Below are 22,132 nucleotides of genomic sequence, written 5' to 3'. Positions count from 1 at the left end.
TTGGCTGGGCTTAGTGGGCGGAACGCGAGTGGAAGCGTCGCCTGCTGTATGTGTGTGTACTGCCGATTACACAAATTTGTATAGGTGTTCTGTGATTACACCAGAAAAACAAGAGGCCCACAACGTTGACCAGACCGTGACGCTATGTTGTTCAAGTTTTGCGGTGACCGGGATTGCCCCGATTGGCTTCTTGCTGAAATTGGCTCTCTCTCGAAGATCAGCTCCGTGAAAGTGAAGTTGCTTTGCGCCCAAGTAGTTAACGGCCTCCTGCATTCACAGATAGACTTTGATAAGGTGGCTAAACTGACGGCAGACTCCAAGTTCACGGAGGACGATGTCAAAGGCGTGCTCATGGCTTTGGAATTTATACTGAAGAACTCCACGAAGTTTTCTGTCGACGAGGAAACGCTTGTAAACGAACTCACGCAGCTAGGTCTCCCTAGGGAGCACGCGGTCTCATTGAGCAAGGTTTACGCGGATCGCTGTACCGAGATACTAGCCGTGCTGAAAGAGCAAAGTCTAAGGCTGTCGTCGCTCGAAGGAACACCTCAGTGGCGCCTGGACTACGTGCTCGAGTCGAGCGTTGCGGGCGAAGTGTGCCAACCGTCGGTTCAGATGAAACTCGCCGTAAGGCAAGGCGACGAAGTCAAGCCTGTGCATTTCACTATGTCTGCGGAGAAGTGTGGTGTGTTGCTGCACGAACTAAAGCAAGCTTACAAAGTGATGAAAAGCCTTGAAGACGCTTAATGAATCTTTGCGATGTCTTGGAGAAAAGGAATAAACAGAAGGTCTGCATTAATTGGGGATGGGGAGAGAGTGATAACTCGGGAAGTAAATAAATAACGTTTATTGAGAGAATGAGCGGCGTGTCGCTTGTGCTTTTTGACCGTCTTTCATAAATTTGAACACAATGCGAAATATGAGGCTCTGGTTTCGAAATCGGGCGTAGCAGAAGTTCAAGTAGGAGGCACCTTAATTTTCTTCCATGAGTTCAGAATCCGTTCCACCTTCTCTTGGAATGCAGCAACCTGTGCAAGAAAGAAAAACAAAAATTCAATGCAATAAGATGCTGAGGCTTCAAGAGTAATACAGCAGCACTTCAGCCTTATATTGACGTTTGATGCCCCAAAATTACATCAATGAGCTTTTTACTGCTTTATAGACGTTTACTTCGCGTATCTATTTTCTTAGTTGCATCTTCAAAACTGAGGGTAGCAGCATTTAGAGAAGGATGAGAACGCTATTAACTACCAAGCCCGAGCTGCACTTGTGCTACTAATTCCTACCAGGGTGGCAAACCAAAAAAAAAAAATGTCGGTTCAGTTCATGTTCAACATGCTCCAATTTCGTTCCAGTTTGCAGAATTAAAGATTTATAATGATTCGCAACACTGAATCAGTTCAACACAGTATACATGATCCTGCCTCATGGCAACATGCTGCATACTACTACTGGCTTGTCCGAATGCACAATTTTCATCAAGGGAGGGCAGAAATTTACAAATAAATAACACAAAGGCAGGGGAATTATCATGTACAGTGTGCGCAACCCTTGTGTAGAGCGCATGAATGGCGGCCACTGGGGCACTCTGGAGCCAGCCAGCGACGTCTAATGGTAGAGGGTGTGCCCGAGATTAGGGCGTCGGCCGTGTGTGGCCCAACAGCTGGCTATCTCTGGAGCATCCCAACGGCTGTCGTTCCCATGCTCTACACAAAGCTGACGTGCACTGTAGATACTAAAGGCAGAGTTAATGAGCGAGAATCTCTGTGTTGGCATAAAGTCTCCATGTGCGCTGCAGTGACCATAGGATGGTAAGAACTCTAATTAGCCTAGACCTGAGAAGGGAACGGAAGCAACTGGTACATAAGAAGTCGATCAATGAGTTAGCGGTAAGAGGGAAAATAGAGGAATTCCACATCAAGCTACAGAACAGGTATTCGGCTTTAACTCGGGAAGAGGACCTTAGTGTTGAAGCAGTGAACGGCAATCTTGTGGGCATCATCAAGGAGTGTGCAATAGAAGTCGGTGGTAACTCCGTTAGACAGGATACCAGTAAGCTATCGCAGGAGACGAAAGATCTGATCAAGAAACGCCAATGTATGAAAGCCTCTAACCCTACAGCTAGAATAGAACTGGCAGAACTTTCGAAGTTAATCAACAAGCGTAAGACAGCTGACATAAGGAAGTATAATATGGATAGAATTGAACATGCTCTCGGGAACGGAGGAAGCCTAAAAGCAGTGAAGAAGAAACTAGGAATTGGCAAGAATCAGATGTATGCGTTAAGAGACAAAGCCGGCAGTATCATTAGTAATATGGATGAGATAGATGAAGTGGCTGAGGAGTTCTATAGAGATTTATACAGTACCAGTGGCACCCACGACGATAATGGAAGAGAGAATAGTCTAGAGGAATTCGAAATCCCACAGGTAACATCGGAAGAAGTAAAGAAAGCCTTGGGAGCTATGCAAAGGGGGAAGGCAGCTGGGGAGGATCAGGTAACAGCAGATTTGTTGAAGGATGGTGGGAACATTGTCCTAGAAAGACTGGCCACCCTATATACACGATGCCTGATGACCTCGAACGTACCGGAATCTTGGAAGAACGCTAACATAATCCTAATCCATAAGAAACGGGACGCCAAGGACTTGAAAAATTATAGACCCATCAGCTTACTGTCAGTTGCCCACAAACTATTTACTAAGGTAACTGCAAATAGAATCAGGAACACCTTAGACTTCCGTCAAGCAAAGGACCAAGCAGGATTCCGTAAAGGCTACTCAACAATAGACCATATTCACACTATCAATCAGGTGATAGAGAAACGTGCGGAATATAACCAACCCTTATATATAGCTTTCATTGATTACGAGAAAGCGTTTGATTCAGTCGAAACCTCAGCAGTCATGGAGGCATTGCGTAATCAGGGTGTAGACGAGCCGTATGTAAAAATACTGAAAGATATCTATAGCGGCTCCACAGCCACTGTAGTCCTCCATAAAGAAAGCAACAAAATCCCAATAAAGAAAGGCGTCAGGCAGGGAGATACGATCTCTCCGATGCTATTCACAGCGTGTTTACAGGAGGTATTCAGAGACCTGGATTGGGAAGAATTGGGGATAAGAGTTAATGGAGAATACCTTAGTAACTTGCGATTCGCTGATGATATTGCCTTGCTTAGTAACTCAGGGGACCAACTGCAATGCATGCTCACTGACCTGGAGAGGCAAAACCGAAGGGTGGGTCTAAAAATTAATCTGCAGAAAACTAAAGTAATGTTTAACAGTCTCGGAAGGGAACAGCAGTTTACAATAGGTAGTGAGGCACTGGAAGTGGTAAGGGAATACATCTACTTAGGACAGGTAGTGACTGCGGATCCGGATCATGAGACTGAAATAATCAGAAGAATAAGAATGGGCTGGGGTGCGTTTGGCAGGCATTCTCAGATCATGAACAGCAGGTTGCCATTATCCCTCAAGAGAAAAGTGTATAATAGCTGTGTCTTACCAGTACTCACGTACGGGGCAGAAACCTGGAGGCTTACGAAAAGGGTTCTACTTAAATTGAGGACCACGCAACGAGCTATGGAAAGAAGAATGATGGGTGTAACGTTAAGGGACAAGAAAAGAGCAGATTGGGTGAGGGAACAAACGCGAGTTAATGATATCTTAGTTGAAATCAAGAAAAAGAAATGGGCATGGGCAGCACACGTAATGAGGAGGGAAGATAACCGATGGTCATTAAGAGTTACGGAATGGATTCCAAGGGAAGGAAAGCGTAGCAGAGGGCGGCAGAAAGTTAGGTGGGCGGATGAGATTAAGAAGTTTGCAGGGACAACATGGCCACAATTAGTACATGACCGGGGTAGTTGGAGAAATATGGGAGGGGCCTTTGCCCTGCAGTGGGCATAACCAGGCTGCTGATGATGATGATGAAAGTCTCCATAGCTTCCACACTCTTAGTTTGACAGCAGCAGAGTCGGTTAATTTTTGTTTTGCTTCATGATTTTTAAAGAACTACAAGACTGGTGGTGAGTGAACTATGGCATGTGATCTATGGTGTTGAAGACGGTACGAATTCACATTGGATTATACAAACTACAACTTTCAGTCTGTAGCAACAAAAAGAAGCCATCATTTGACATTTCACTCAGTTTCCTGCTTTTTTAGAAGCAGGTGAGCAAATTGAACAAAGAACAAGCTCGGTCTGTGCTGAACCATACATCGATCTTTCTTGCACATCTCCATGTGGCGTGTAGTCTTGTGCTGGCTAAGGGTGGACGAAAATGTCAAGTGCACACATAGTGTGCCCACAAATAATTTATACAACTCAAAAGAGCATTGTATTCTACTTGGCTAAGGACCAGAAAGAATTTATTTGAAAGAAGGCAGAGAGCTTGGCCTGAGCTATCGCACCCTAGCCTGTTCCTCTGGGAGAGGGAATGGGGACATAAAGGTGTGGAGAGGGATCATGATGACATAAAAAGAGGGATGCATAATAACAAAGGGAAGCTGAACATTCTGCTGATAAACATTCAGAAATGTCATCCATGACGCCACCAACGGGTTCCAGATCTTGGCTGCAGTTACTAGTTCAAATGAACTTTCAGATAAAGGCCCGAAGACGAAGCTGGTGTGTGGGCTTCTCCTGTGTAAGGAGCACAGGTGCCAAGAAAAAGCTTTCCAAAATGTAAAGAGCACCGGTAAGTATGGCGAGCAGCTGAAGGGCACTTTTAGCGACCAGATTCGGAGACTGCAGAGAATTGAGCGTACTGACTTCAGAAATACCGAAGCAGATGCTTCAGCATTTTCTGAATGCTTTCATTCTCAATATATCTATCTCCTGGCTTGGCTCTTGCGGCTTAATTATTTAGCCCCAAAGACAACTACAGCATTGTGTCATGGGCGTGGTTCAAGAGAGCAGCAAAGGCCATTCTGTGTCTGTATCAGCCAGTGGGGAAGAATATTTGCTATGTGCTCTCACCGACCTTGAATTCACTGTAGGTACCACTAATGTCCTCGATGCACCTGTGCCCCACTATGCAGTTCTTCTGAAGTGGCGAGTGTTGTTTACTTTGGCTCCAAACGTGTGTTGAACCATGCCATGTAATGAAAGCAGATTTTGCGTGCTGTTTACAGCCACGCTTAGTGCTCACTGAGAAGATGGCAGCATTCATCAGCAACCGCTGTGCTATGGAGGTTACAATAAGTCATGCTGTTGAACTCGTTGACATCTCTCCAAGATGACACTGTATTTTATGCTCTCCATGTTTATTCAGTTTTAGTAACAAGTTGACTTAATGACCAAATGGGGAGCATCACCAGAAATGTGGCTTCAGTGGAGCCCCTGAAACAACTTTTCGGCCACGGGAACACAACTGGCATGGCCGACTTCAGAAGTGCAAGCATCTCTGCTGAGGTGGCCGTATTTACCAGCACATACCCGTCATTTACCTCCATTCTTATACACAACGAAACTCGGGAGTCTTAACAATCTGCTGGTAGAGTGCACCAATTGCAGAAGCGTTATTAAAAGAATTACGCAAACTACTGAGCATCCGTTATCACCTTACATGCTTGAACCGTTTTATGCCGCACCTGTAACCGTTATTTCTTTCTGTTCAGGTTCGGTTAGGGTTCAGCCACGTTCTAAAGATATCAGTACGTCTCCGGGTTCAGTTCCACCCAAAATGCAGTTTGGGTGCTGTTTTTGTTTAGCCACTCTGGTTCGTACCAATAGCACGAGCAATAGCAATATCGCCAGAGACTAGCTGTACTCATCCAGGTCACAGCTACTTCTGCTCCGATTGCCGCACTTCGCAAGCCGCACTTGTAGAGTCAGTTTGTGTCATGCATTTGAGCTATGGTACTTGAACATGTTTCAATGCTATAGATTACTTTCATTATCATGCACTCAAATAATTACGCTCGAACCTTACACATGTACTGGGCAAATGTCTCATTTTAATAGCAGAAGTCTTTTAATACTTCGGGTGAATATAGAAGATAATCTGCACTAGTAATTTATTTACTGAACCTGGACACATTGCTTGACAATTTGTTGGAATAAATAAAGAAGAGTCAATTTTGTACACTTTCTTACAAAAGAACTTGGGTGTTAAAGGATTAGACTGCAAAGCCTGCATTTCTATAGCTTTAGTATTGGTCGTGTATTACACGCTTGGATCTGTACTGAGTAACAAGTCTGGTTGCTGAAAAATGGTTTTAAATGTTCCAAATAGAAGCTGTATAAACATCATAAGCCGCTTTCACACTTGAACTTATGAAGAGCTTGCATTTTTCCTGTGAGTTCTGTCCTCCAAGGCACGATCAGGACCTCTGAATTCTTTTTTCTTTCCTTCTTTTTCTGCGGCTATAAAGATACAGCCACAGAACACATGGCAACTACCAACAACAGCAAGAGGTCAAACCAAAGCTGCACCCTTTTGCATCCTTGTATATACAAAATACAAATATGCTCACATAGCATTCACTTCAGACTTGTAGGAAACTCTTTGCAACTTTCATTCTAATTGTGTTGTGTTCCATCGGTCTACATACACATATGCATAAAGGCCAACTGTCACAGAATTTTGTATTGCATAAAAGCCTAGCTTCATATAGTCCAGATATAGAGAAGCCTCCATGCAAGCATTTACAACTGAAATATGAGTGCATGCATCATCAAAATTTAGAAATTATCATTGTTTTTGAAATGATGACTTTAAAAAATTGTCGCCAGTACTATTCAAATTCTCGGAGGTCGTGGCTTGAAATTTGCATAATATCCATTAACCATGTGCATATGCCAACTGATTTGGCTATTGAAAGGTAAGTAATAAAGAAATTGGACAATTACCAGCCCTACAGCTTTGCTGAGATTGCTTCAAAAGTGTATGCTACTCATACATAACCAACTTAGACAAAAGTGAAATTTCAATGCAGTTGGCCAAGCAAGGCAAGCCACATTGTAACAGTGCCTGAAGTACATCATGGTAAAACAAATGGCGAGGTCAATCTGCTGCTAATAAGGCTTACTGAAGGAGGAGTGCCGGTTTGATCGCTGCTTGATTCGAGATTTCTTAGGAGGCACTCGCTGTAAACAACCCAGCCTTTCTTTCCCGATGTTCCAGTCACTACCCATATGCACCAAGGACGATGCTCCTTCACTGGGTCCATCTGTTCCTAAAGACACCAGAGAAACAGCAGATGAATTTCACCAGGAGCATACAACTCCTCAGATAGCAAGAACACCACGGTGAGAACCGGAACCTCGAAGCTAGCACAGCGCATGTAACAAAAAGTCTGCGTAACAAAACTTATCTTCTGCACAAGCTGTTTGGTACAGCTACTACAGCTCTCCATTACAACCATGTGCACAAACTTTTGGTGAGAGTTATGTTACATAACTGTAATACAGACGGTTGGTTCACCTGCTCCTGCTATAATGGAAACTCAGTAAAGACTTGCAAGTGCCACTAGAGTGAACCAGTAACGTGCAATAAAGACAAACCATGAACCAAAACGCTGGCATCCACCAGATAAGAGGCTCACAAACAATCAAATCAATCAAAAATCTATCCAGATGAAGCTCAGGAAAGCACAGAAGAAATGTAGTGGTATTTAAGTGAAATGTAGAAAGGACACTGAAAAGGAAAATCATAGTGTAAGGAAAGGTGTAAGGAGGCTAATAGCATTACCACCTTTGCCGAAAAAAAAAAAAAATCCAGCTCAAAGAAAAGGGTAGTGGGCTGGTTTTTATGAAGAGGATTGTAGACAAAAATAAAACAAAGTAAAGTGGTGATACAACAAGTACAAACTTTATATGATTGAAATTTATTAGAAGGCTTTGTATAAATAAAAAAAAGATTATGGAGTTTTATGTGCCAAAACCACGATCTGATTATGAGGCATGCCGTAATGGGAGACTCCGGAAATTTGGACCACCTGGGGTTCTTTAACATGCACCTAAATTTGAGTACACAGGTGTATTCGCATTTCGCCCGCATTGAAATGTGGCCACCGTGGCTGGAATTCGATCCTGCGACCTCGTGCTTAGCAGCCCAACACCACAGCCACTAAGCAACCACGGAGGGTGTATCAAATTTGATACACCTGTTGATCACATAGTCCCAGGTTTTGAGGAGACAGAATAAAGAGTGCGCATCTGTTTTGCTCATGTGGACCAAACTGGTCATGGCAGCTGATGCGACAAGCGCCAAAGGCGGGCAATTGCCAAGAAGACATACTTTCAGAGAGAAGCAGAGGATGTGCTTAGACTTGTAGGAGAAAGCGCATAAAGAAAGGAAGCACAAGGATGGATGGATCAGTCTTGCAACATAATGGTTAAAAGTTTAAAGAATTACGAATGAATGTGGTCGCTACAATCCAGTTGTCTGTTACGTATGAATGCCCGAGAGATTGTTTGCGATGCAGCTTACAATGTGCCAAATTAAAAAGCAGAAAACCAGCAAACGACAGGCTGGTGCAGTGCATGAACCAGAAGCCAACACCATGAAATCAAAGTCACTTGTGCTGGTGGGAAACTGGCCAGGTGGAACCCATAGCTGCCAATGCGAGCCAAACCCACAACATTAACATAACACATGGAATGTTCTACCAACTGAACTACAACAGCAGATGTCCACCGCACCCACTTTCTTGTATATTTTTGTATGCATAGTAAACCCAGTTTTGGGAGTCCATAGCGTAGCCTAGCCCAGACCACTTTTGCTTTTCAATGTGTTGGTACAGGACAACGGGCACCACTTCTTCGTGCACACTCATCATTTTTACTTGCTTCATTATATCTGCCATAATGCACAAAGCAAGTGTTGAAAATTAGAGAAGAGAGAAAGAAGGGAGAGTGTTACAAATGTACAAGCAAACTAGGAGGCTAGAGGAAAAAGGGAGCAAGATGTTTAGTTGCTGCATTAGATGCATTGCAAAAGACAAGTTGAAGCTTCTTTATACATTCCCTCATGGTTCAAAAACTGGTTATCGTTGCTTATGTACAGATGATTCCATTTGCAAACAGCAAACAGAATATTTCAAAATCGGCAGACTTCAACAACTCATCTGGCTCTAAATTTGTTTACTGTGATATGTGATAGCAGCTACTCACTCACTCTTTCCAATGCCCCCAACTTTGCGTATAACTCCTACAGCCCTGCTTACACTCCCCCAATCATACACAAAAATGTGGCAAGGATTTTATTGGCAGTTTGATGACAATGACGTCACTGGCATGGCAATGATGACAGTGGTGGCATGACAACCTAAGCACTATTACAGCAAGGAAACTGTATTCCATTTTATTTTTTAAATGCATAGGTCACAGCGCAACAATGAGTGCTGCAACATAACAAAATGGAATGGGTGGATGGACAGGGCAAGCCCTGTTTTAAGCTCTTAACAGCTTTCACAGTAAAAAAAAAGTTAATTTGTTAGTTAGATTCAGTAGGTTTTACATGCCAAAACCATGATCTGATTATTATGCAAGCTGTAGTGGAGAAATTTGGATTAATTTTGACCACCTGTGGCTCTATGATGTGCACCTCAATCCAAGACACGAGAATGTTTGCATTCCACCCCCATCAAAATGCAGCCAGTGCAGCCGAGAATCGAACCCACGACTTCGTGCTTAGCAACGCAACGCCATAGCCACTAAGCCACCGCAACAGGAAAGTAAAATAAACACCGACGCATGCAACAAATTTACTTGTAGACTTTCTTTCGTTGGTCTTATTTTGTGTGCTTGTGTGTGTGAAATGTAAAGCGGGACACGACAGCGCATGGTATTAAGTGAGAATTCGCATTCACAGATAAATACCTCCTCGTGCTTCCTCTTGACACCATGCCCTTCGCCGTTTTCTTTCTTGCAACCAGTGTCTTGCGAGATAAGCTCTTTGGGAGATGCATAAAGCCAGGTTCCAACTTTCCTACAGCAAAATTCGCAACTTAGTTGCTTCAGTTTTCCAGTTGGATTGCTGAAGCCAAACGAAAAGAGAAGGATGCACACCCATCATTATAAAGCTTTGAAACAACTACAAAGCACCGACACACAAAATGAATTCAATGCATGAAGCCTGCAGAGGTGTTTACGTGACAGATATGGCAAGCCTTCATAGAAGGGACACAAAGGGCAAATACTACTTTTTTTTATTCCATGCACTATCAATCTATGTATACGTCTAAATTCCATACTCGTATGCATTTCCTTTTGAGGAGGAGGCTCCTGCGTGTGTGATTGTTAAACAGCTGTTTTTAACTTATTTTTGGTGTTTTATTGCGATTGCAATTATATAGAGACTCCAGGCGCATCACCATGATGTTTCATATAAAGTCTAAGTGCAATAACATCACAGCCATACACCATACGTTATGGGTGCAAGTGAAAGCCTGCGAAAGTGACCCAAGAAGGATAGTATCTTGATCATGCGCATGCAAGAGAGGAAATACGGCGTCTTCTATTGCTGTCTTCCAAATTCAAGTGTATTCAAGGACATCAAGGTGCACAAACCCTGTGTATTTATGTCATTATATTATATGTATAGGCCACTATGTGAAAGGCACGTTTCACAGTGTAGCAGCACTTAGGTCTTTGAGTCGAGGGCCTTTGAAACTTCCAAACTTTGTTGAACGCGAAGGAGTTGTGTTGCTGCTACACAGCAGTTTTTAATGGCCATTGAGAGTTTCAGTTGTTTTACGTTACAAACGAGTGGTGCAATGGTCGCCATATTAAAGTCGCAAAAAAGTAAGAAAAAAAAGGGATAATTTGTAGTCGCTACCGCAGCATATATAAATTATTTTCAACTCAATGCTGATAATTTTTGTTGATAGTGTTTAGAGGATGTTTTGGCAGCAGGCATTTCTTTTTTGTGTTGGTATTAAAACACTGCTACGAGAAGGTATGCAACCACCTCTAGAAGGCCTTCAAGGAAGTTCCATGAAACTGTCGACTCGACTGAATTTTGCCCGATGGCCATCAAATTGGCCCGCATAGCAGCACTCAATTCGCCGTTGAATCAAAAGTCTATCAGTTCGAAGGCTTTTGAAGTGCCTGTGTGACACTGGTTTATACTCCTATACGTCAACGATGTGGTTGATTCCCATGTGAAAATAAGTGAACATAAATCTTTCAAAATGGCTGCCGCCATCCCTGCAGAACCTCCCCTAAAAATCATTCCTGGGTACAGCCCTGTGTTCACCATTTGATCAGGATGTCCAACAAGTCATTAACTTTTACGTCCCTATAGCAGCCGATGCACACACGAGCCGTGTCATTTGTTTTGCGTACCTCCACATGGGATAGAGCTTCATGACCAACATCACAAGGAACCTAAGGAACCGGACTTGTAAAGGCTAAGTTAATCTGCAGTAAACCCTTTTCATAATTCACCCAAGTGCACTTCTCTGCATTAGATGCCCAACTAATGGCAGCACTGATCATCGTTGAGTGCTAGCAGCACATGCTGTGGCTCGTTTCGTGTGCATGGTTTCCTCATGAGAGCCATGTTTACATTTTCCAAGTTATAATACAAGCAAACTGTGCTTGTACACACTGTTTAAAGAAAAGACTAGGCCGCCATAAGCTAGGCAAACTGCTTCACAAAAAAGCTAGCTTTACAATAATGAAAGGGGTCTATAATCAAGGTCCAAAGACTCTTGTAGCAAGCACAATGAGGTTTCATTACTACACATGGCCTCATTGCTCTTAGAACGACAGAAAGCTGAGCTAGTTGGTAAGGATTCATTATGCAAAAAGGTAAGGCGTGCAGACAGGACATATTGCTCTTACCTATGACAGGAATGTTGTCGAAACTCAATCAATAGTACATGTGAACCTTATGCCATTTCTCAAATGTAACATTGTACCGGAAATTATTGTTGCACACTTGCAAACAATAGGTCACCAGATGACTGTTGCTCAATCTAGTCTCCTACCCCAGCGGGGCTGGTAGTGCCTACCAACTTGAGCTGCTGGATATACATTCGCATTGCTAGCGTGGTAACGGCATCATTGTCATTTGAGTTTCGTCATCCGACTCTCGCCTCTGATTCTCGCACACTATGTGGGCCGAGCAAGATGGCGAGCATATGAAGATCATCCAGGTATTTTGGCTGTGGAACACGGGATGAGGGTTGCTTCTGCACAAACAGCGATTCAAAAGCAAATATCCCACCCCGACCACGACAAGTGTCCACTGACGCACACAAAGAAGCTCTTGGAAGACATCAGCTTCGTTGAGTTACCAGGACATTGTGTTCCTATGCCGTCCTTGAGCAGCTCGAGGACGGCTTACTAATGGGGTACTACTTGGCGCAGAGGAAGGTGAACGTGTTTACAATGATCAAACAGCTAGGCAAGCCCTTGTGCTTTGTAACACTCAGCATTCCTGAACTCAACAATGAGTGCCTGCTCAAAGTCATCGAGAGAGTGAAAGAGCCAGTTGAGGCACGCTGCTGCAGAGTCGATGTTATAGCCAGCTACCTGCAAAATACTTTCTGAAGCAGTGTACCACAGCATTCATCCTAAAAAAAATGGTAGGGGATGTCATTGGAGAGCCACACTTGACAATATTCTGCTTTATTTACAACAGGAAATGTTGTGTTTTGTCTACTGCATAACTGTGATAGAAGCAATAGTGTTTCCAAAAGGCGTCACAAGTGCTGTCGCAAGCTATTCTGGCTGCCAAGTCTAGAACTGCGCAAATTATAATGAAGCTTTTCTATCTTGTTTTTTTGTTTGAACATACTTTTTTTTTTTATTGCATGAACTTCATGGCGCCATTCAGCTTGTTCGGATGGATAATATAAAGATGCAGGCACTAGTTGCACAAAAAATTGCAATCTCCTGGTATCTAATTAACGTTATTCACTAAAAAACTTTTGCACTGTTCAGCTTAGAACACAACACTTAAATTGAAGCCAAGCAGTAGTGAAGTCATGTCTGCTTAGCAGCACTGCTTTCAAGGTATTACTTAAGATGCGCAATGAATTACACTCTCACTTCAGTTAACATTCCCAAAAGCCTCCCTCTAGCAGTTCGGGACAACATTAATGAAGATGCCAATACACCTTTGGATAATTGTCTGGGACGGATATCTCAAAGCAAGTCTTGGGATTTCTGATAAGCAGACATACATTTCAAACTGCTTAGCTTCAATTTTGTAATTTCAGCATGTGTTCGGAAGTGAATAATTAAAAAGACCATTAGTTGAACTATTCAATTACCTATCTGAACATTGCAGTTTCTCATGCAGAAATTTCTGTCTTCTTCCAGAAATTCACCTATCCAGGTGGAACAGTGCTATCTGTCACAGATTATTTTTTAAATGTCTGTCTGACCCTAAACGAAAACACTCAGTATATGTAAGTGAGCATCTTGTCACAAAAGCTTGTCATTAGCTTCAGCCAGCAGCAAATCACCCCAGTATCGTAAGCTGTTTCTTACGCAGTCCTCCAGCCAGTCAGTGCAAGCAAGACGGCCCGTTCGCTCTCCTTGGTTTGTTCCTCACCAGCCAACTTGCATATCTTGGCTATTGCTTCATTACCAAGCTGAAAGTGAACAGAGAGACAATAAGCACATTAGGCCATTCATTTCACACTGTAAAACATATCAGCCTTCTTTCTTTCCAGTGTCTGGAGACACAGGGCAGTCTGCCTAGTAAAATAGTAAAATAGTCAGTGTTGAATGTAATAATAGGCAGTTCTCATGCTTTAGCACATACATTTTTTCATTGACAATGACGCATTGATTAACATTAGAGTTTACAGTTTATTTATTTTATTTATTCAATACTGCAAACCTTGTATAGGTCCAAGCAGGGTAGGTAAAAAGAGAAAGCAAATATAAACTAAGTTATGTTTTAAAGTATCAAAGTGTTGTTTCAGCATTGCTGCACTTTTGTTTGATATATCACTAAATCATAGCTGTATTACTTGTTGTAGTCAGCTATATTAAGTGTGTGCCTCATTATCTCCTTCCTGCAAAAACCTGATTAAGGCAGACAGTACTGCTAAATACATACATGAAGATGGAGCAAGTACACAAGAAAGTATGCAAAAGCCTACCATGCTTCCCTGCACTGTTTGGAGCACTTTCCTTTAACTAAGCTTGTCAGTGTACTGCTTACTGCATTGGAAAATACTGCATTTTGCACAAAACTATAGCCAGTTGCAATCACTGTGCTGGTACAAATGACCCTCCAGCAACAAAGTTAGCACTGACATATGTTCACAGTGTCACAGCATGAAAGAGACACATGGAACAAAGCTTGAATAGTGAAGCGACGGTTTTCAGCAGCAGCTCTTGCAGTGTGCAAGCTGCGTAAGTGGTTTTAAAGGGACACTAAAGGGAAATATTAAGCCAATATCGACTGTTGAAATACCATTCCGCAGAACTTGTGGCACTTGTTTCGTGTCAAGAAAAGATTTAGTTAAAAAGAAAATCATGCCTGAAAGGTCCGTGTACTTTTGGCGCAATTCAAATCACCTGCCTACGAGTGGAGAGTTGCGACGCTGCATACGCCATCACTACCCTTTACTCTCTTTGGAGAGTAAAACAGCACCCGGCAGATGGAGCTATGTTTCTTTGCGCAAAACAAAAACGTGCAGCCATGGGTAAACCGAGCCAAGACAGAGCGTTTGTCTCATCCTTGCAGCTGCGCTTGGTCAAGTGGCTTGGCCCATTTAAGCATACCGCGACATCACACAGATGTGGCATTGTGACCTACTTGATCTTTGTGCGAGTTTCGCGAGCCAGCAAAACCAACGCAGCACTACACGATAACGAAATTAATGAAACGCGAAATCATGGGCAGTGCAGATTCGAGTGAAAACAAAACCTTTCGACCACCTGCATCTACATAAAGGGTAATGTCAAAAGTGCAGGAAGATTATTCTTAGTGTTCAGTAGGTTCTCACAGATTTGAAACTCAGAAAAAATAAAAGGCAATTAAATGCCAGAGTTACTGGATACTTCAAAAAAGAAGAAGAAAGAAAAAGTTAAAGGAGAATAGCAGGTGGCACATTACTGTCCTTAATACCTTCATTTTTCCAGAGTCGATAGGCTAACCAAAAGAAGGCACAGGTGTGCGTAGATGCACCCATAGTGGATGCCTAAACGCATGCCCCTTCTAACCCTGTTTCACATTTCAGCCCCCATCACCAGCTCACGTTAGCTCTATACTAGCTAGCTGCAAAGTTGTCATGCACCTCAAATAACATCATTTATGCATATTGTGCAATATGAAAGGATAATAAACTTGTGCTCAGTATTCGTTATTAATATTGTTAATTCACACGACAATGTTCCTAACCACCCATCTTTAATAGTCACTTGTAAGCTCTAAAGGAGGTCATGTGCTATTGGGCACCACCTTGTAGCAGTCTTGGTAAGTGCCACTGCTCCCTTTGCCCTCATAATTGCATGACTATGCTGAAAAGATGGAACCCTATATATAAACTGCTGAAAACTAGGTTTGTTTGTGACCTCAACCTTCCAACATTTTTTATTCAAAGTATTCTTTGGCTCATCCTCAGCACCTTGCAATAAGTAGGTTTCTGTCTTGGCTTTTCACTTTGGGCCTTCTCAATAAAATGAAAATTCAAATGCCCCCCGATGCCCCCCGAATTCAAACGCCTCCCTCTAATTCCCAGTACAGCAGCCCAATGCTCTAACCATTAAGACACGATTGCATGCATGTTTCTGTCATGCCCAAGCCAACTAGCTCTTTAGATTTTACTAAAGCTTTTGACACTGTTAATGATACCATTTTATTTACCAAACTAGAATCCTTAGGTATAACAGGTCCAGCTTTAACTATTCTAAAACATTACTTGCGCAACCATGAGCAAACAGACTGTGTAAGGTGTGCTTATACGGAGTTGAAATTTATTAACCAAGGGGTACCACAGGGCTCAATACTGGGACCCCTGTTGTTTTGCATTGACATTAACAACTTACCTGATGTTCTTAATCTTTCTAATGCTATTCTATATGCTGATGATACCACTATTTCTATGTCAGATAAGTCTTTATCAACCTTACTCTTTAAACTGAACAATGAACTAGCAAAAGTTGTAGAATGGTGTCAGTTAAATCATTTAATTTTAAACCCTCTCAAAACTCAGTTTATATTTAAAACAAAGCAGAGGATGGTGCCGTGTATCCCCCTAGTAACCCTCGGCAGTCACCTTATTCCTGCAGCAGACTGTCTTTCCTTGGCATAAAATTAGGTCTTCATTAAACCCTCTCAAAACTCAGTTTACATTTAAAACAAAGCAGAGGATGGTGCCGTGTATCCCCCTAGTAACCCTCAGCAGACACCTTATTCCTGCAGCAGACTGTCTTTCCTTGGCATAAAATTAGGTCTTCACTTGAACTTTACTAATCATATTGCGTTTGTTAAACAAGAAACAGCTTTCGTCATAAGAGCACTCATTAAATCACATGCATTCTTTTCAGAACACGCATTATTATCATTATTTTTTGCGTTCATTCATAGTCATATCACCTATGGTATTGATTCCTGAAGAAACACATATAACTGCCACCTCTTGTCTACTTAAAGGGAAGCTGAAACACTTTTCGAAAAAAATGAGTTCTCTGCGGCATTCTACAGTTTTGAGTCCCCTGAACACGAATATCTAGTTCAAAAAGGGCGGAAACAAGCGCAAGCGGCTGTTTTTTCATGAAAACACGCACCAGCGCCTCAGGGTATCGCGCGAACGCCGCTGTTGCCCGTGATTGGTCGGGGCCGCTGTGAAGTCATTCGCGGCAGTTGCCGGTCGGCGCCGCCGTTTCAGAGCGTAGCACGCTGTTCTGTTCTGGCTTCATAGCTGAGTTGTAAGCATTATGGAACGTTCTCGCTGTCTCGGACAGCTTGTATTTTCGCCGTACATGTTCGAACCGACAGCCGATACGGTAAAAGATGGCGGAAACGGCGGCAACGACGATGTTGAGTGTGCCAAAAGCGAGAGCGATGTGTGCAACTTCTCGCGCGTTGGAAATCTTAGCTGGTACGCATGTTGTTGTTTTTTTCATGTAGCTGCACGTTCCAATGACGGGAGAAAAAATGCGCTAAAGTGTCACTGTGAACTTGCTGCTGGAAGAATGCCGAAGCACTAACTTCTCATTAGATCGTAAACACGGGTGCAATACCGCGATGTCAAGCACCTTGCCGCTGCTTGTCTAAAGTCCCGTGGTTTTTTTAGTGTTGATACACGATCGCGAACATAAGTGCCGCGTTTCAAAGCGCGCACATGCAGTGCTGCGAGGTACAGTTATGGAAGTTGCTTATCATACACATCCAGAGATGGCCAGAGGTATTATATGTGCAATATCCATACTATGGTTCGATGACTTTGCGATTGTGGCCCAATCAAGAATCGGTATGCGTGCTCCATGCTAGTGTTGACATAAAGATATTAGGCAGTTTTAGCACCGCCGTGTGGTAAACACGATAACTGCAACTGTACGTCGAATGTCACTAGGCAAGCCTATACTCCATTTCATACCTCAGGTGCAACGCTGTGGAAGCTACGCACGAAGTCCGGTCACCAAAATTTATTACTGCGCGCGTTTCCGTCTATGCTTCGCAGCGTGCCAGCGGCGTTTGCTCGCGCGAGCATGCACGTGAAGCTGCCGCGACGGGCTGCAATTAAAAAATGCCGAAAAGAAAACTGATTTAAAAGAAGTGTTAGCAGCCGTATAAGTACACGGATTGTTTCTATGGGTAAATTCTTTTTTTTTATTCAGAACTGAGCTTATATATGAAACATTTTCTCAAAAATCGGGTCAAGAAACACCGAACTTTTTCTAAGTGCGAACGCAGCCACTGCAAGAAGTATCTCAAGCCTCCACAGCGTTGCACCTGATGTATGAAACGGAGTATAGCAACGCTAGCAACAACGCGTTTCCGCATTTGTCGTAAGGCTATCCGGCTATCGCGGAAATGGTCCGAGCACAGCACAGTTGATTTCGTTGGCACGAACTTATCTCTCCTCACCGCACTGCGCTGCAAGCTTCTTGTCCTTCGGGAGCCTGTGAAACACCACATCGTCTCGCCTGCCTGTGTTCGCGCAGCCGAATGCTGCACAGAACGAGGGCATGTTGGGCGCCCTTGGCTGTAGGCACTCACGCAGCACAGAAGGGAAGAACAATTTACGAAAATCGCAAAAGAAAACAAACGTGAGCGGCGGCAGCGGCAAATCTCTCGTAGCGTCGTTCAGTAAAGCGTAGGACGGAAAGAGGCATGCCAGCACATGCCAGCACGTCGGTTCGGCAGCTCGGTCCCCGCGAGTGACGTCACTCTCGCCGGTTCTCTCCTCTGGCAACCACCTCACCCGGCGCTCCGGGAAGCGATGGGGGCGTGTCCGCGGGGGTGATTTAGAAAGCGATTTACGCCCCTTATGTTAACAAAACGAAGAAGAAAATTTCGGAACCGTAAATTATTAGGTCTGTTCTTCCCAGTCCCAGCAAATCATGGAAATTGAAAACCGTTTCAGCTTCCCTTTAATACATACAGAACCAGGTTACTCGCATAATCAACAACAGTTCTTTTTACTTAAATGCTCTTCCACTACTCCAGGCTAACTTTATACTATCTGTATCCAGTTTGTTTCAGTATCATCTCAGTATTCTTTTTTTTAAGTTAACAAACAGCTTGCTTACTAATTTGTGGACTACAGATTACTCACTAATGTCAACAACACTAGGTTTGCGCATAATTTCAACTTTTTACTACCTAAATGTAACACCAACTATGAAAAAATTACGGTGTTTTCAACATTAAAAATATGGGTTGACCTACCACATTCACTTAAACTAAAGTCATCTTTGAATGTATTCAAACATGAATTAAAATGTTTTATTTTGCATAAATAGTTTCATGCCCTATAACATGTTCTTCTGTATAATTATGCTTTTTCATATGTGTACTTTTTTGTTTGTTTTCTCTTACCAATGTATAGCATTATGCGCGTTCATTTGTTTTCCATGTACTTTTTAATTTTGCTGCTTTAACCCACATTTCGTATACATCTTTTTTTTTCTTTTTAGAACTGAAGGTCCCAATACAATCGCTGACTTTGTGACCCTAATCTGCATACCATCTGTTACTTATTCATTGTTACTGAATGGAGAATAAACTGAATAAACTAAACTGAAACTGAGACGACTGGTACGTGTGTGTGCGCCGTCGCCACAAGAGAAAGTGCGTGCACATTAGTTTCCATTCCACCACAGACCTACAAGTGTCCTTCCAGTACGTCACAAGTCGTAGCATGCCAGTTCCTCCCATTCTTGCTTAGTGGCAGCTAACAATTTGAGACACTGTGTTAGACAAGACTGCCTTTAGAATTGGCACACATTCCATAGTCCTTTCCTCTTGGCAGATAATGCTATTAGATGCTGTGCAACATTGTACCATCTTTGGAATTGGCTCAGGTCGTAATGGAACACGTTATAACATTTCTTAGCCAGAGTAAAAGGCTCTCTTCACACATGTATTGCTTGCCTTACACAAACACAGTGGTCCATCTAGTAACTCTTTGAAAAAAAAAAACACAAATGATGCTGGTTAGCCAGCTATCTGCCAAATGCTTCACATAACATCAATTCCCACAGCGTGTGGTATCTGCATTAAATTTTCCTAGAAAGCATGAAAGGTAATGGGCTGTTTCTCAGCTGCAGACTGCACCCACAAGCATATACTAGTACACATACCTGCTTTTGAATCTGTTCAAAACTCAGCAAAGGGAGAGACGAGAGGATGGGGACAAGCGTTCCGAGCCTCTCGCGCAACTGGTCAAGTGCTTCAAGACGCATCACTGGCTCCATAACAGCATAGGACTCTGCAGCAGACATTAGTGCATTTGTGAGAATCATGATGGAACAAACAAGAGATTAAAACTTGGTGCTCACCTGGGCAAGGTGCAGTCTTCCAAGGGCAGCAGCTCTTATGGGCATCTTTCAGGGATGAAACCAGCTTCTCTGTACATTGTTTATCTGAAATACAAAGCTCAATTTTTACATGGGTGCCACAAGGGTGCTATCAGGCATAATGTGGGGAAGTTGGTAGTGGCACAGATAACAAGAAGAGTGGCTTAACACATTGTCAATTATCATACCAGGAAGGCACAAAATTGCAAAAAGGATCCCTGGAACATCTCTGTTCAACTTTAATGCACCCTCAGTAGTTTGCAATCCTTTCTAATATCACCAATGTCAGGATACATGCAAGTGTGTCACTGAACAGCAAAATCACCATTGGTGGGTGTGCTCTAACAAGGCAGAAGAGCATGTTCCCAGTAGGACTGTTAAAAAGGTGACTCCTCTTACACTCGCTACAATAGCACAAAATTAGACTGTGAATAAAGAATGACAAGGAAGCAGGCTGGACAAGCATTTGTCTAGTCTGCTCCCTTGATCCTGTTTACTCTCAGGCTGATTTCACATTATTATGGACATATACCAACTTGCTCAACCACTCATTTCACTTTGGGACATTGTACAGTTTCAGATGAGTGGCCGACCATCGTTAATGCTGCACAGGCTTTGTCAAAAGAACTGAAGCCACTGAGAACATGAGTGTTGCTAAGTCGTGGAGGTTGCTAAGTCGTGGAGCTGTACACCTGAGCAATCATTTCTGGAAATATATTTTTCTCTTGTATCATGGGACATCCACAGTGGCGCCATACTGTGGTGACAAGCATTATTTCAACCTGCGCAAAAACCATTCAGCATAAAAATAATCCTAATAATTTCACCGAATTCACTTCTGCCTATTTTGATCAAGCAACATGCATGAATATCACATCCCCAAAAGTGACTGATGGAGAATACAGCCCCTGTACTGAGAGAGAATGAAGGTAGCTCTGCAACGCTTGTCTAAACAATGTTCTGGTACATTCCAATGACATTCTTGCAATTCAAGGCAGGGGGGAGAGTCCATGTGCCCCCTAGAGGAAATCCCAAGCACCACAAAAACAAACTATGAAGTCCTTACACAGCTTGTGGCCCAAACTGTTACTAAGTTGACAATCGAGGTGGGATTTGCACAAGATGCAACAAAGCATGTCCTCTCCGACGCACTTCCAACCAAACCGAGCACAGACCGATGGTGAAAGTTCTGGCGGCTTGCAGGACCATTGGGATTGCTAAGTTCAGTCAAGGTAAAAAGGTAAGCAGCAGTATTAGAGAACCTTACGTTCTCCATCTTATTAACTTCTTTTTTTTTTTTCCAAGTGGGTGGCATAGAAAGGGCACACACAGGCATTCTTTTATTGAACGCTTTTCAAATGTTTCAAGACTGGTTAGAGCTGTTATACACCTGTCTAACGGAGTACGCTTTGTTTCACAGAGAAAGAGAAACGCTCCTAAACTAACCTGCAAGTGTAACAAGGAACAAAAGTAGCTCACGGAGTCTTAGAAACAGGGGACCCAATGTTGGAGGACGCTATCGGCCAGGCATGCGAAATAACGCAAAAGCACGTTCAAAGGAGCTTGGCTTTTTGAGTATGCAAGGCCGCTTGGAGACACTATTTCCAACACTCCGTCACGAAACCCAGCAGACAAGAAGTCACATATTTTTCATAGAAGCACAAGCCGTAATTTGGGTAATCTTATTTTCCTCTCTAGACGTTGCTCTCAGGACACTTTTCGTCTCTTTCATGACCCTCACGCAAGGTAAAAAAGAAAGGATAGAACTCTAATTGAACATGTTATCACGTTCCTGTTCCTACGCACGTAAAGGATACAGATCCGTACTCGTCAATGAAACTTCGGATGCGTGTCTTGTAGTCTTCATGTTCCTTTGTGCAAAGCGGCAGTTCGAACCCCAATGACTCTATGCCGGCTGAAGGTTTTGCTGTAGACAACATGATCAACAGCCACTGCCGTAACCGGCAAGTTACAAACACACGAAAGAGCGTCGCAGCATACCGCTGAAATACCGCTTTCGGTTCAAAACACCGGCATGTTTGTTTGCCATGAGCCCAGTGACCCGCTCAAGCCTCACCATTGCATTTCTTTTCTCCGAGTTTACGCGGCGCTACTATCTGGTCTAAATTTTAATTTTAATCCTATATGTTTTATAAGTTATTCTTATTCAAGTGATAAACTAAGG

At 43.0% G+C, this 22,132-nt stretch overlaps 2 protein-coding genes across 4 annotated transcripts; one reads left to right on the top strand and one right to left on the bottom strand.

The window, feature by feature from the left end:
- The first annotated feature begins 4 nt into the window (after positions 1–4).
- Positions 5–861, top strand: LOC126537040 (COMM domain-containing protein 4). The gene has a single exon (XM_050184154.3). The coding sequence runs from the start codon at positions 145–147 to the stop codon at positions 745–747; it is 603 nt and encodes a 200-aa protein (XP_050040111.1). The 5' UTR covers positions 5–144; the 3' UTR covers positions 748–861.
- Positions 833–22,018, bottom strand: LOC126537036 (zinc finger C3HC-type protein 1-like). Of its 3 annotated transcripts, none has more exons than XM_050184149.3 (8): positions 21,765–22,018; positions 21,014–21,164; positions 19,930–20,013; positions 19,732–19,859; positions 13,456–13,559; positions 9,832–9,988; positions 7,038–7,184; positions 833–1,028 (listed from the first exon to the last, which is right to left on the bottom strand). In XM_050184149.3, exons 1-8 carry the CDS (start codon positions 21,885–21,887, stop codon positions 957–959), a joined length of 966 nt encoding a protein of 321 aa, XP_050040106.1. In that variant the 5' UTR covers positions 21,888–22,018; the 3' UTR covers positions 833–956. The 3 variants fall into 3 exon arrangements, with proteins under 3 accessions (XP_050040106.1, XP_054929636.1, XP_054929637.1); XM_055073661.2 differs by having other exon boundaries at positions 9,832–9,940; XM_055073662.2 differs by lacking the exon at positions 21,014–21,164 and having other exon boundaries at positions 21,775–22,018.
- Positions 22,019–22,132: the final 114 nt, after the last annotated feature.

Source organism: Dermacentor andersoni, chromosome 4 (genome assembly GCF_023375885.2).
Source record: "Dermacentor andersoni chromosome 4, qqDerAnde1_hic_scaffold, whole genome shotgun sequence".
NCBI classification, from domain to species: Eukaryota; Metazoa; Arthropoda; class Arachnida; order Ixodida; family Ixodidae; genus Dermacentor; species Dermacentor andersoni.
Note: the sequence above shows the minus strand (reverse complement) of the source record. Positions and strands in the feature narration are given on the sequence as shown.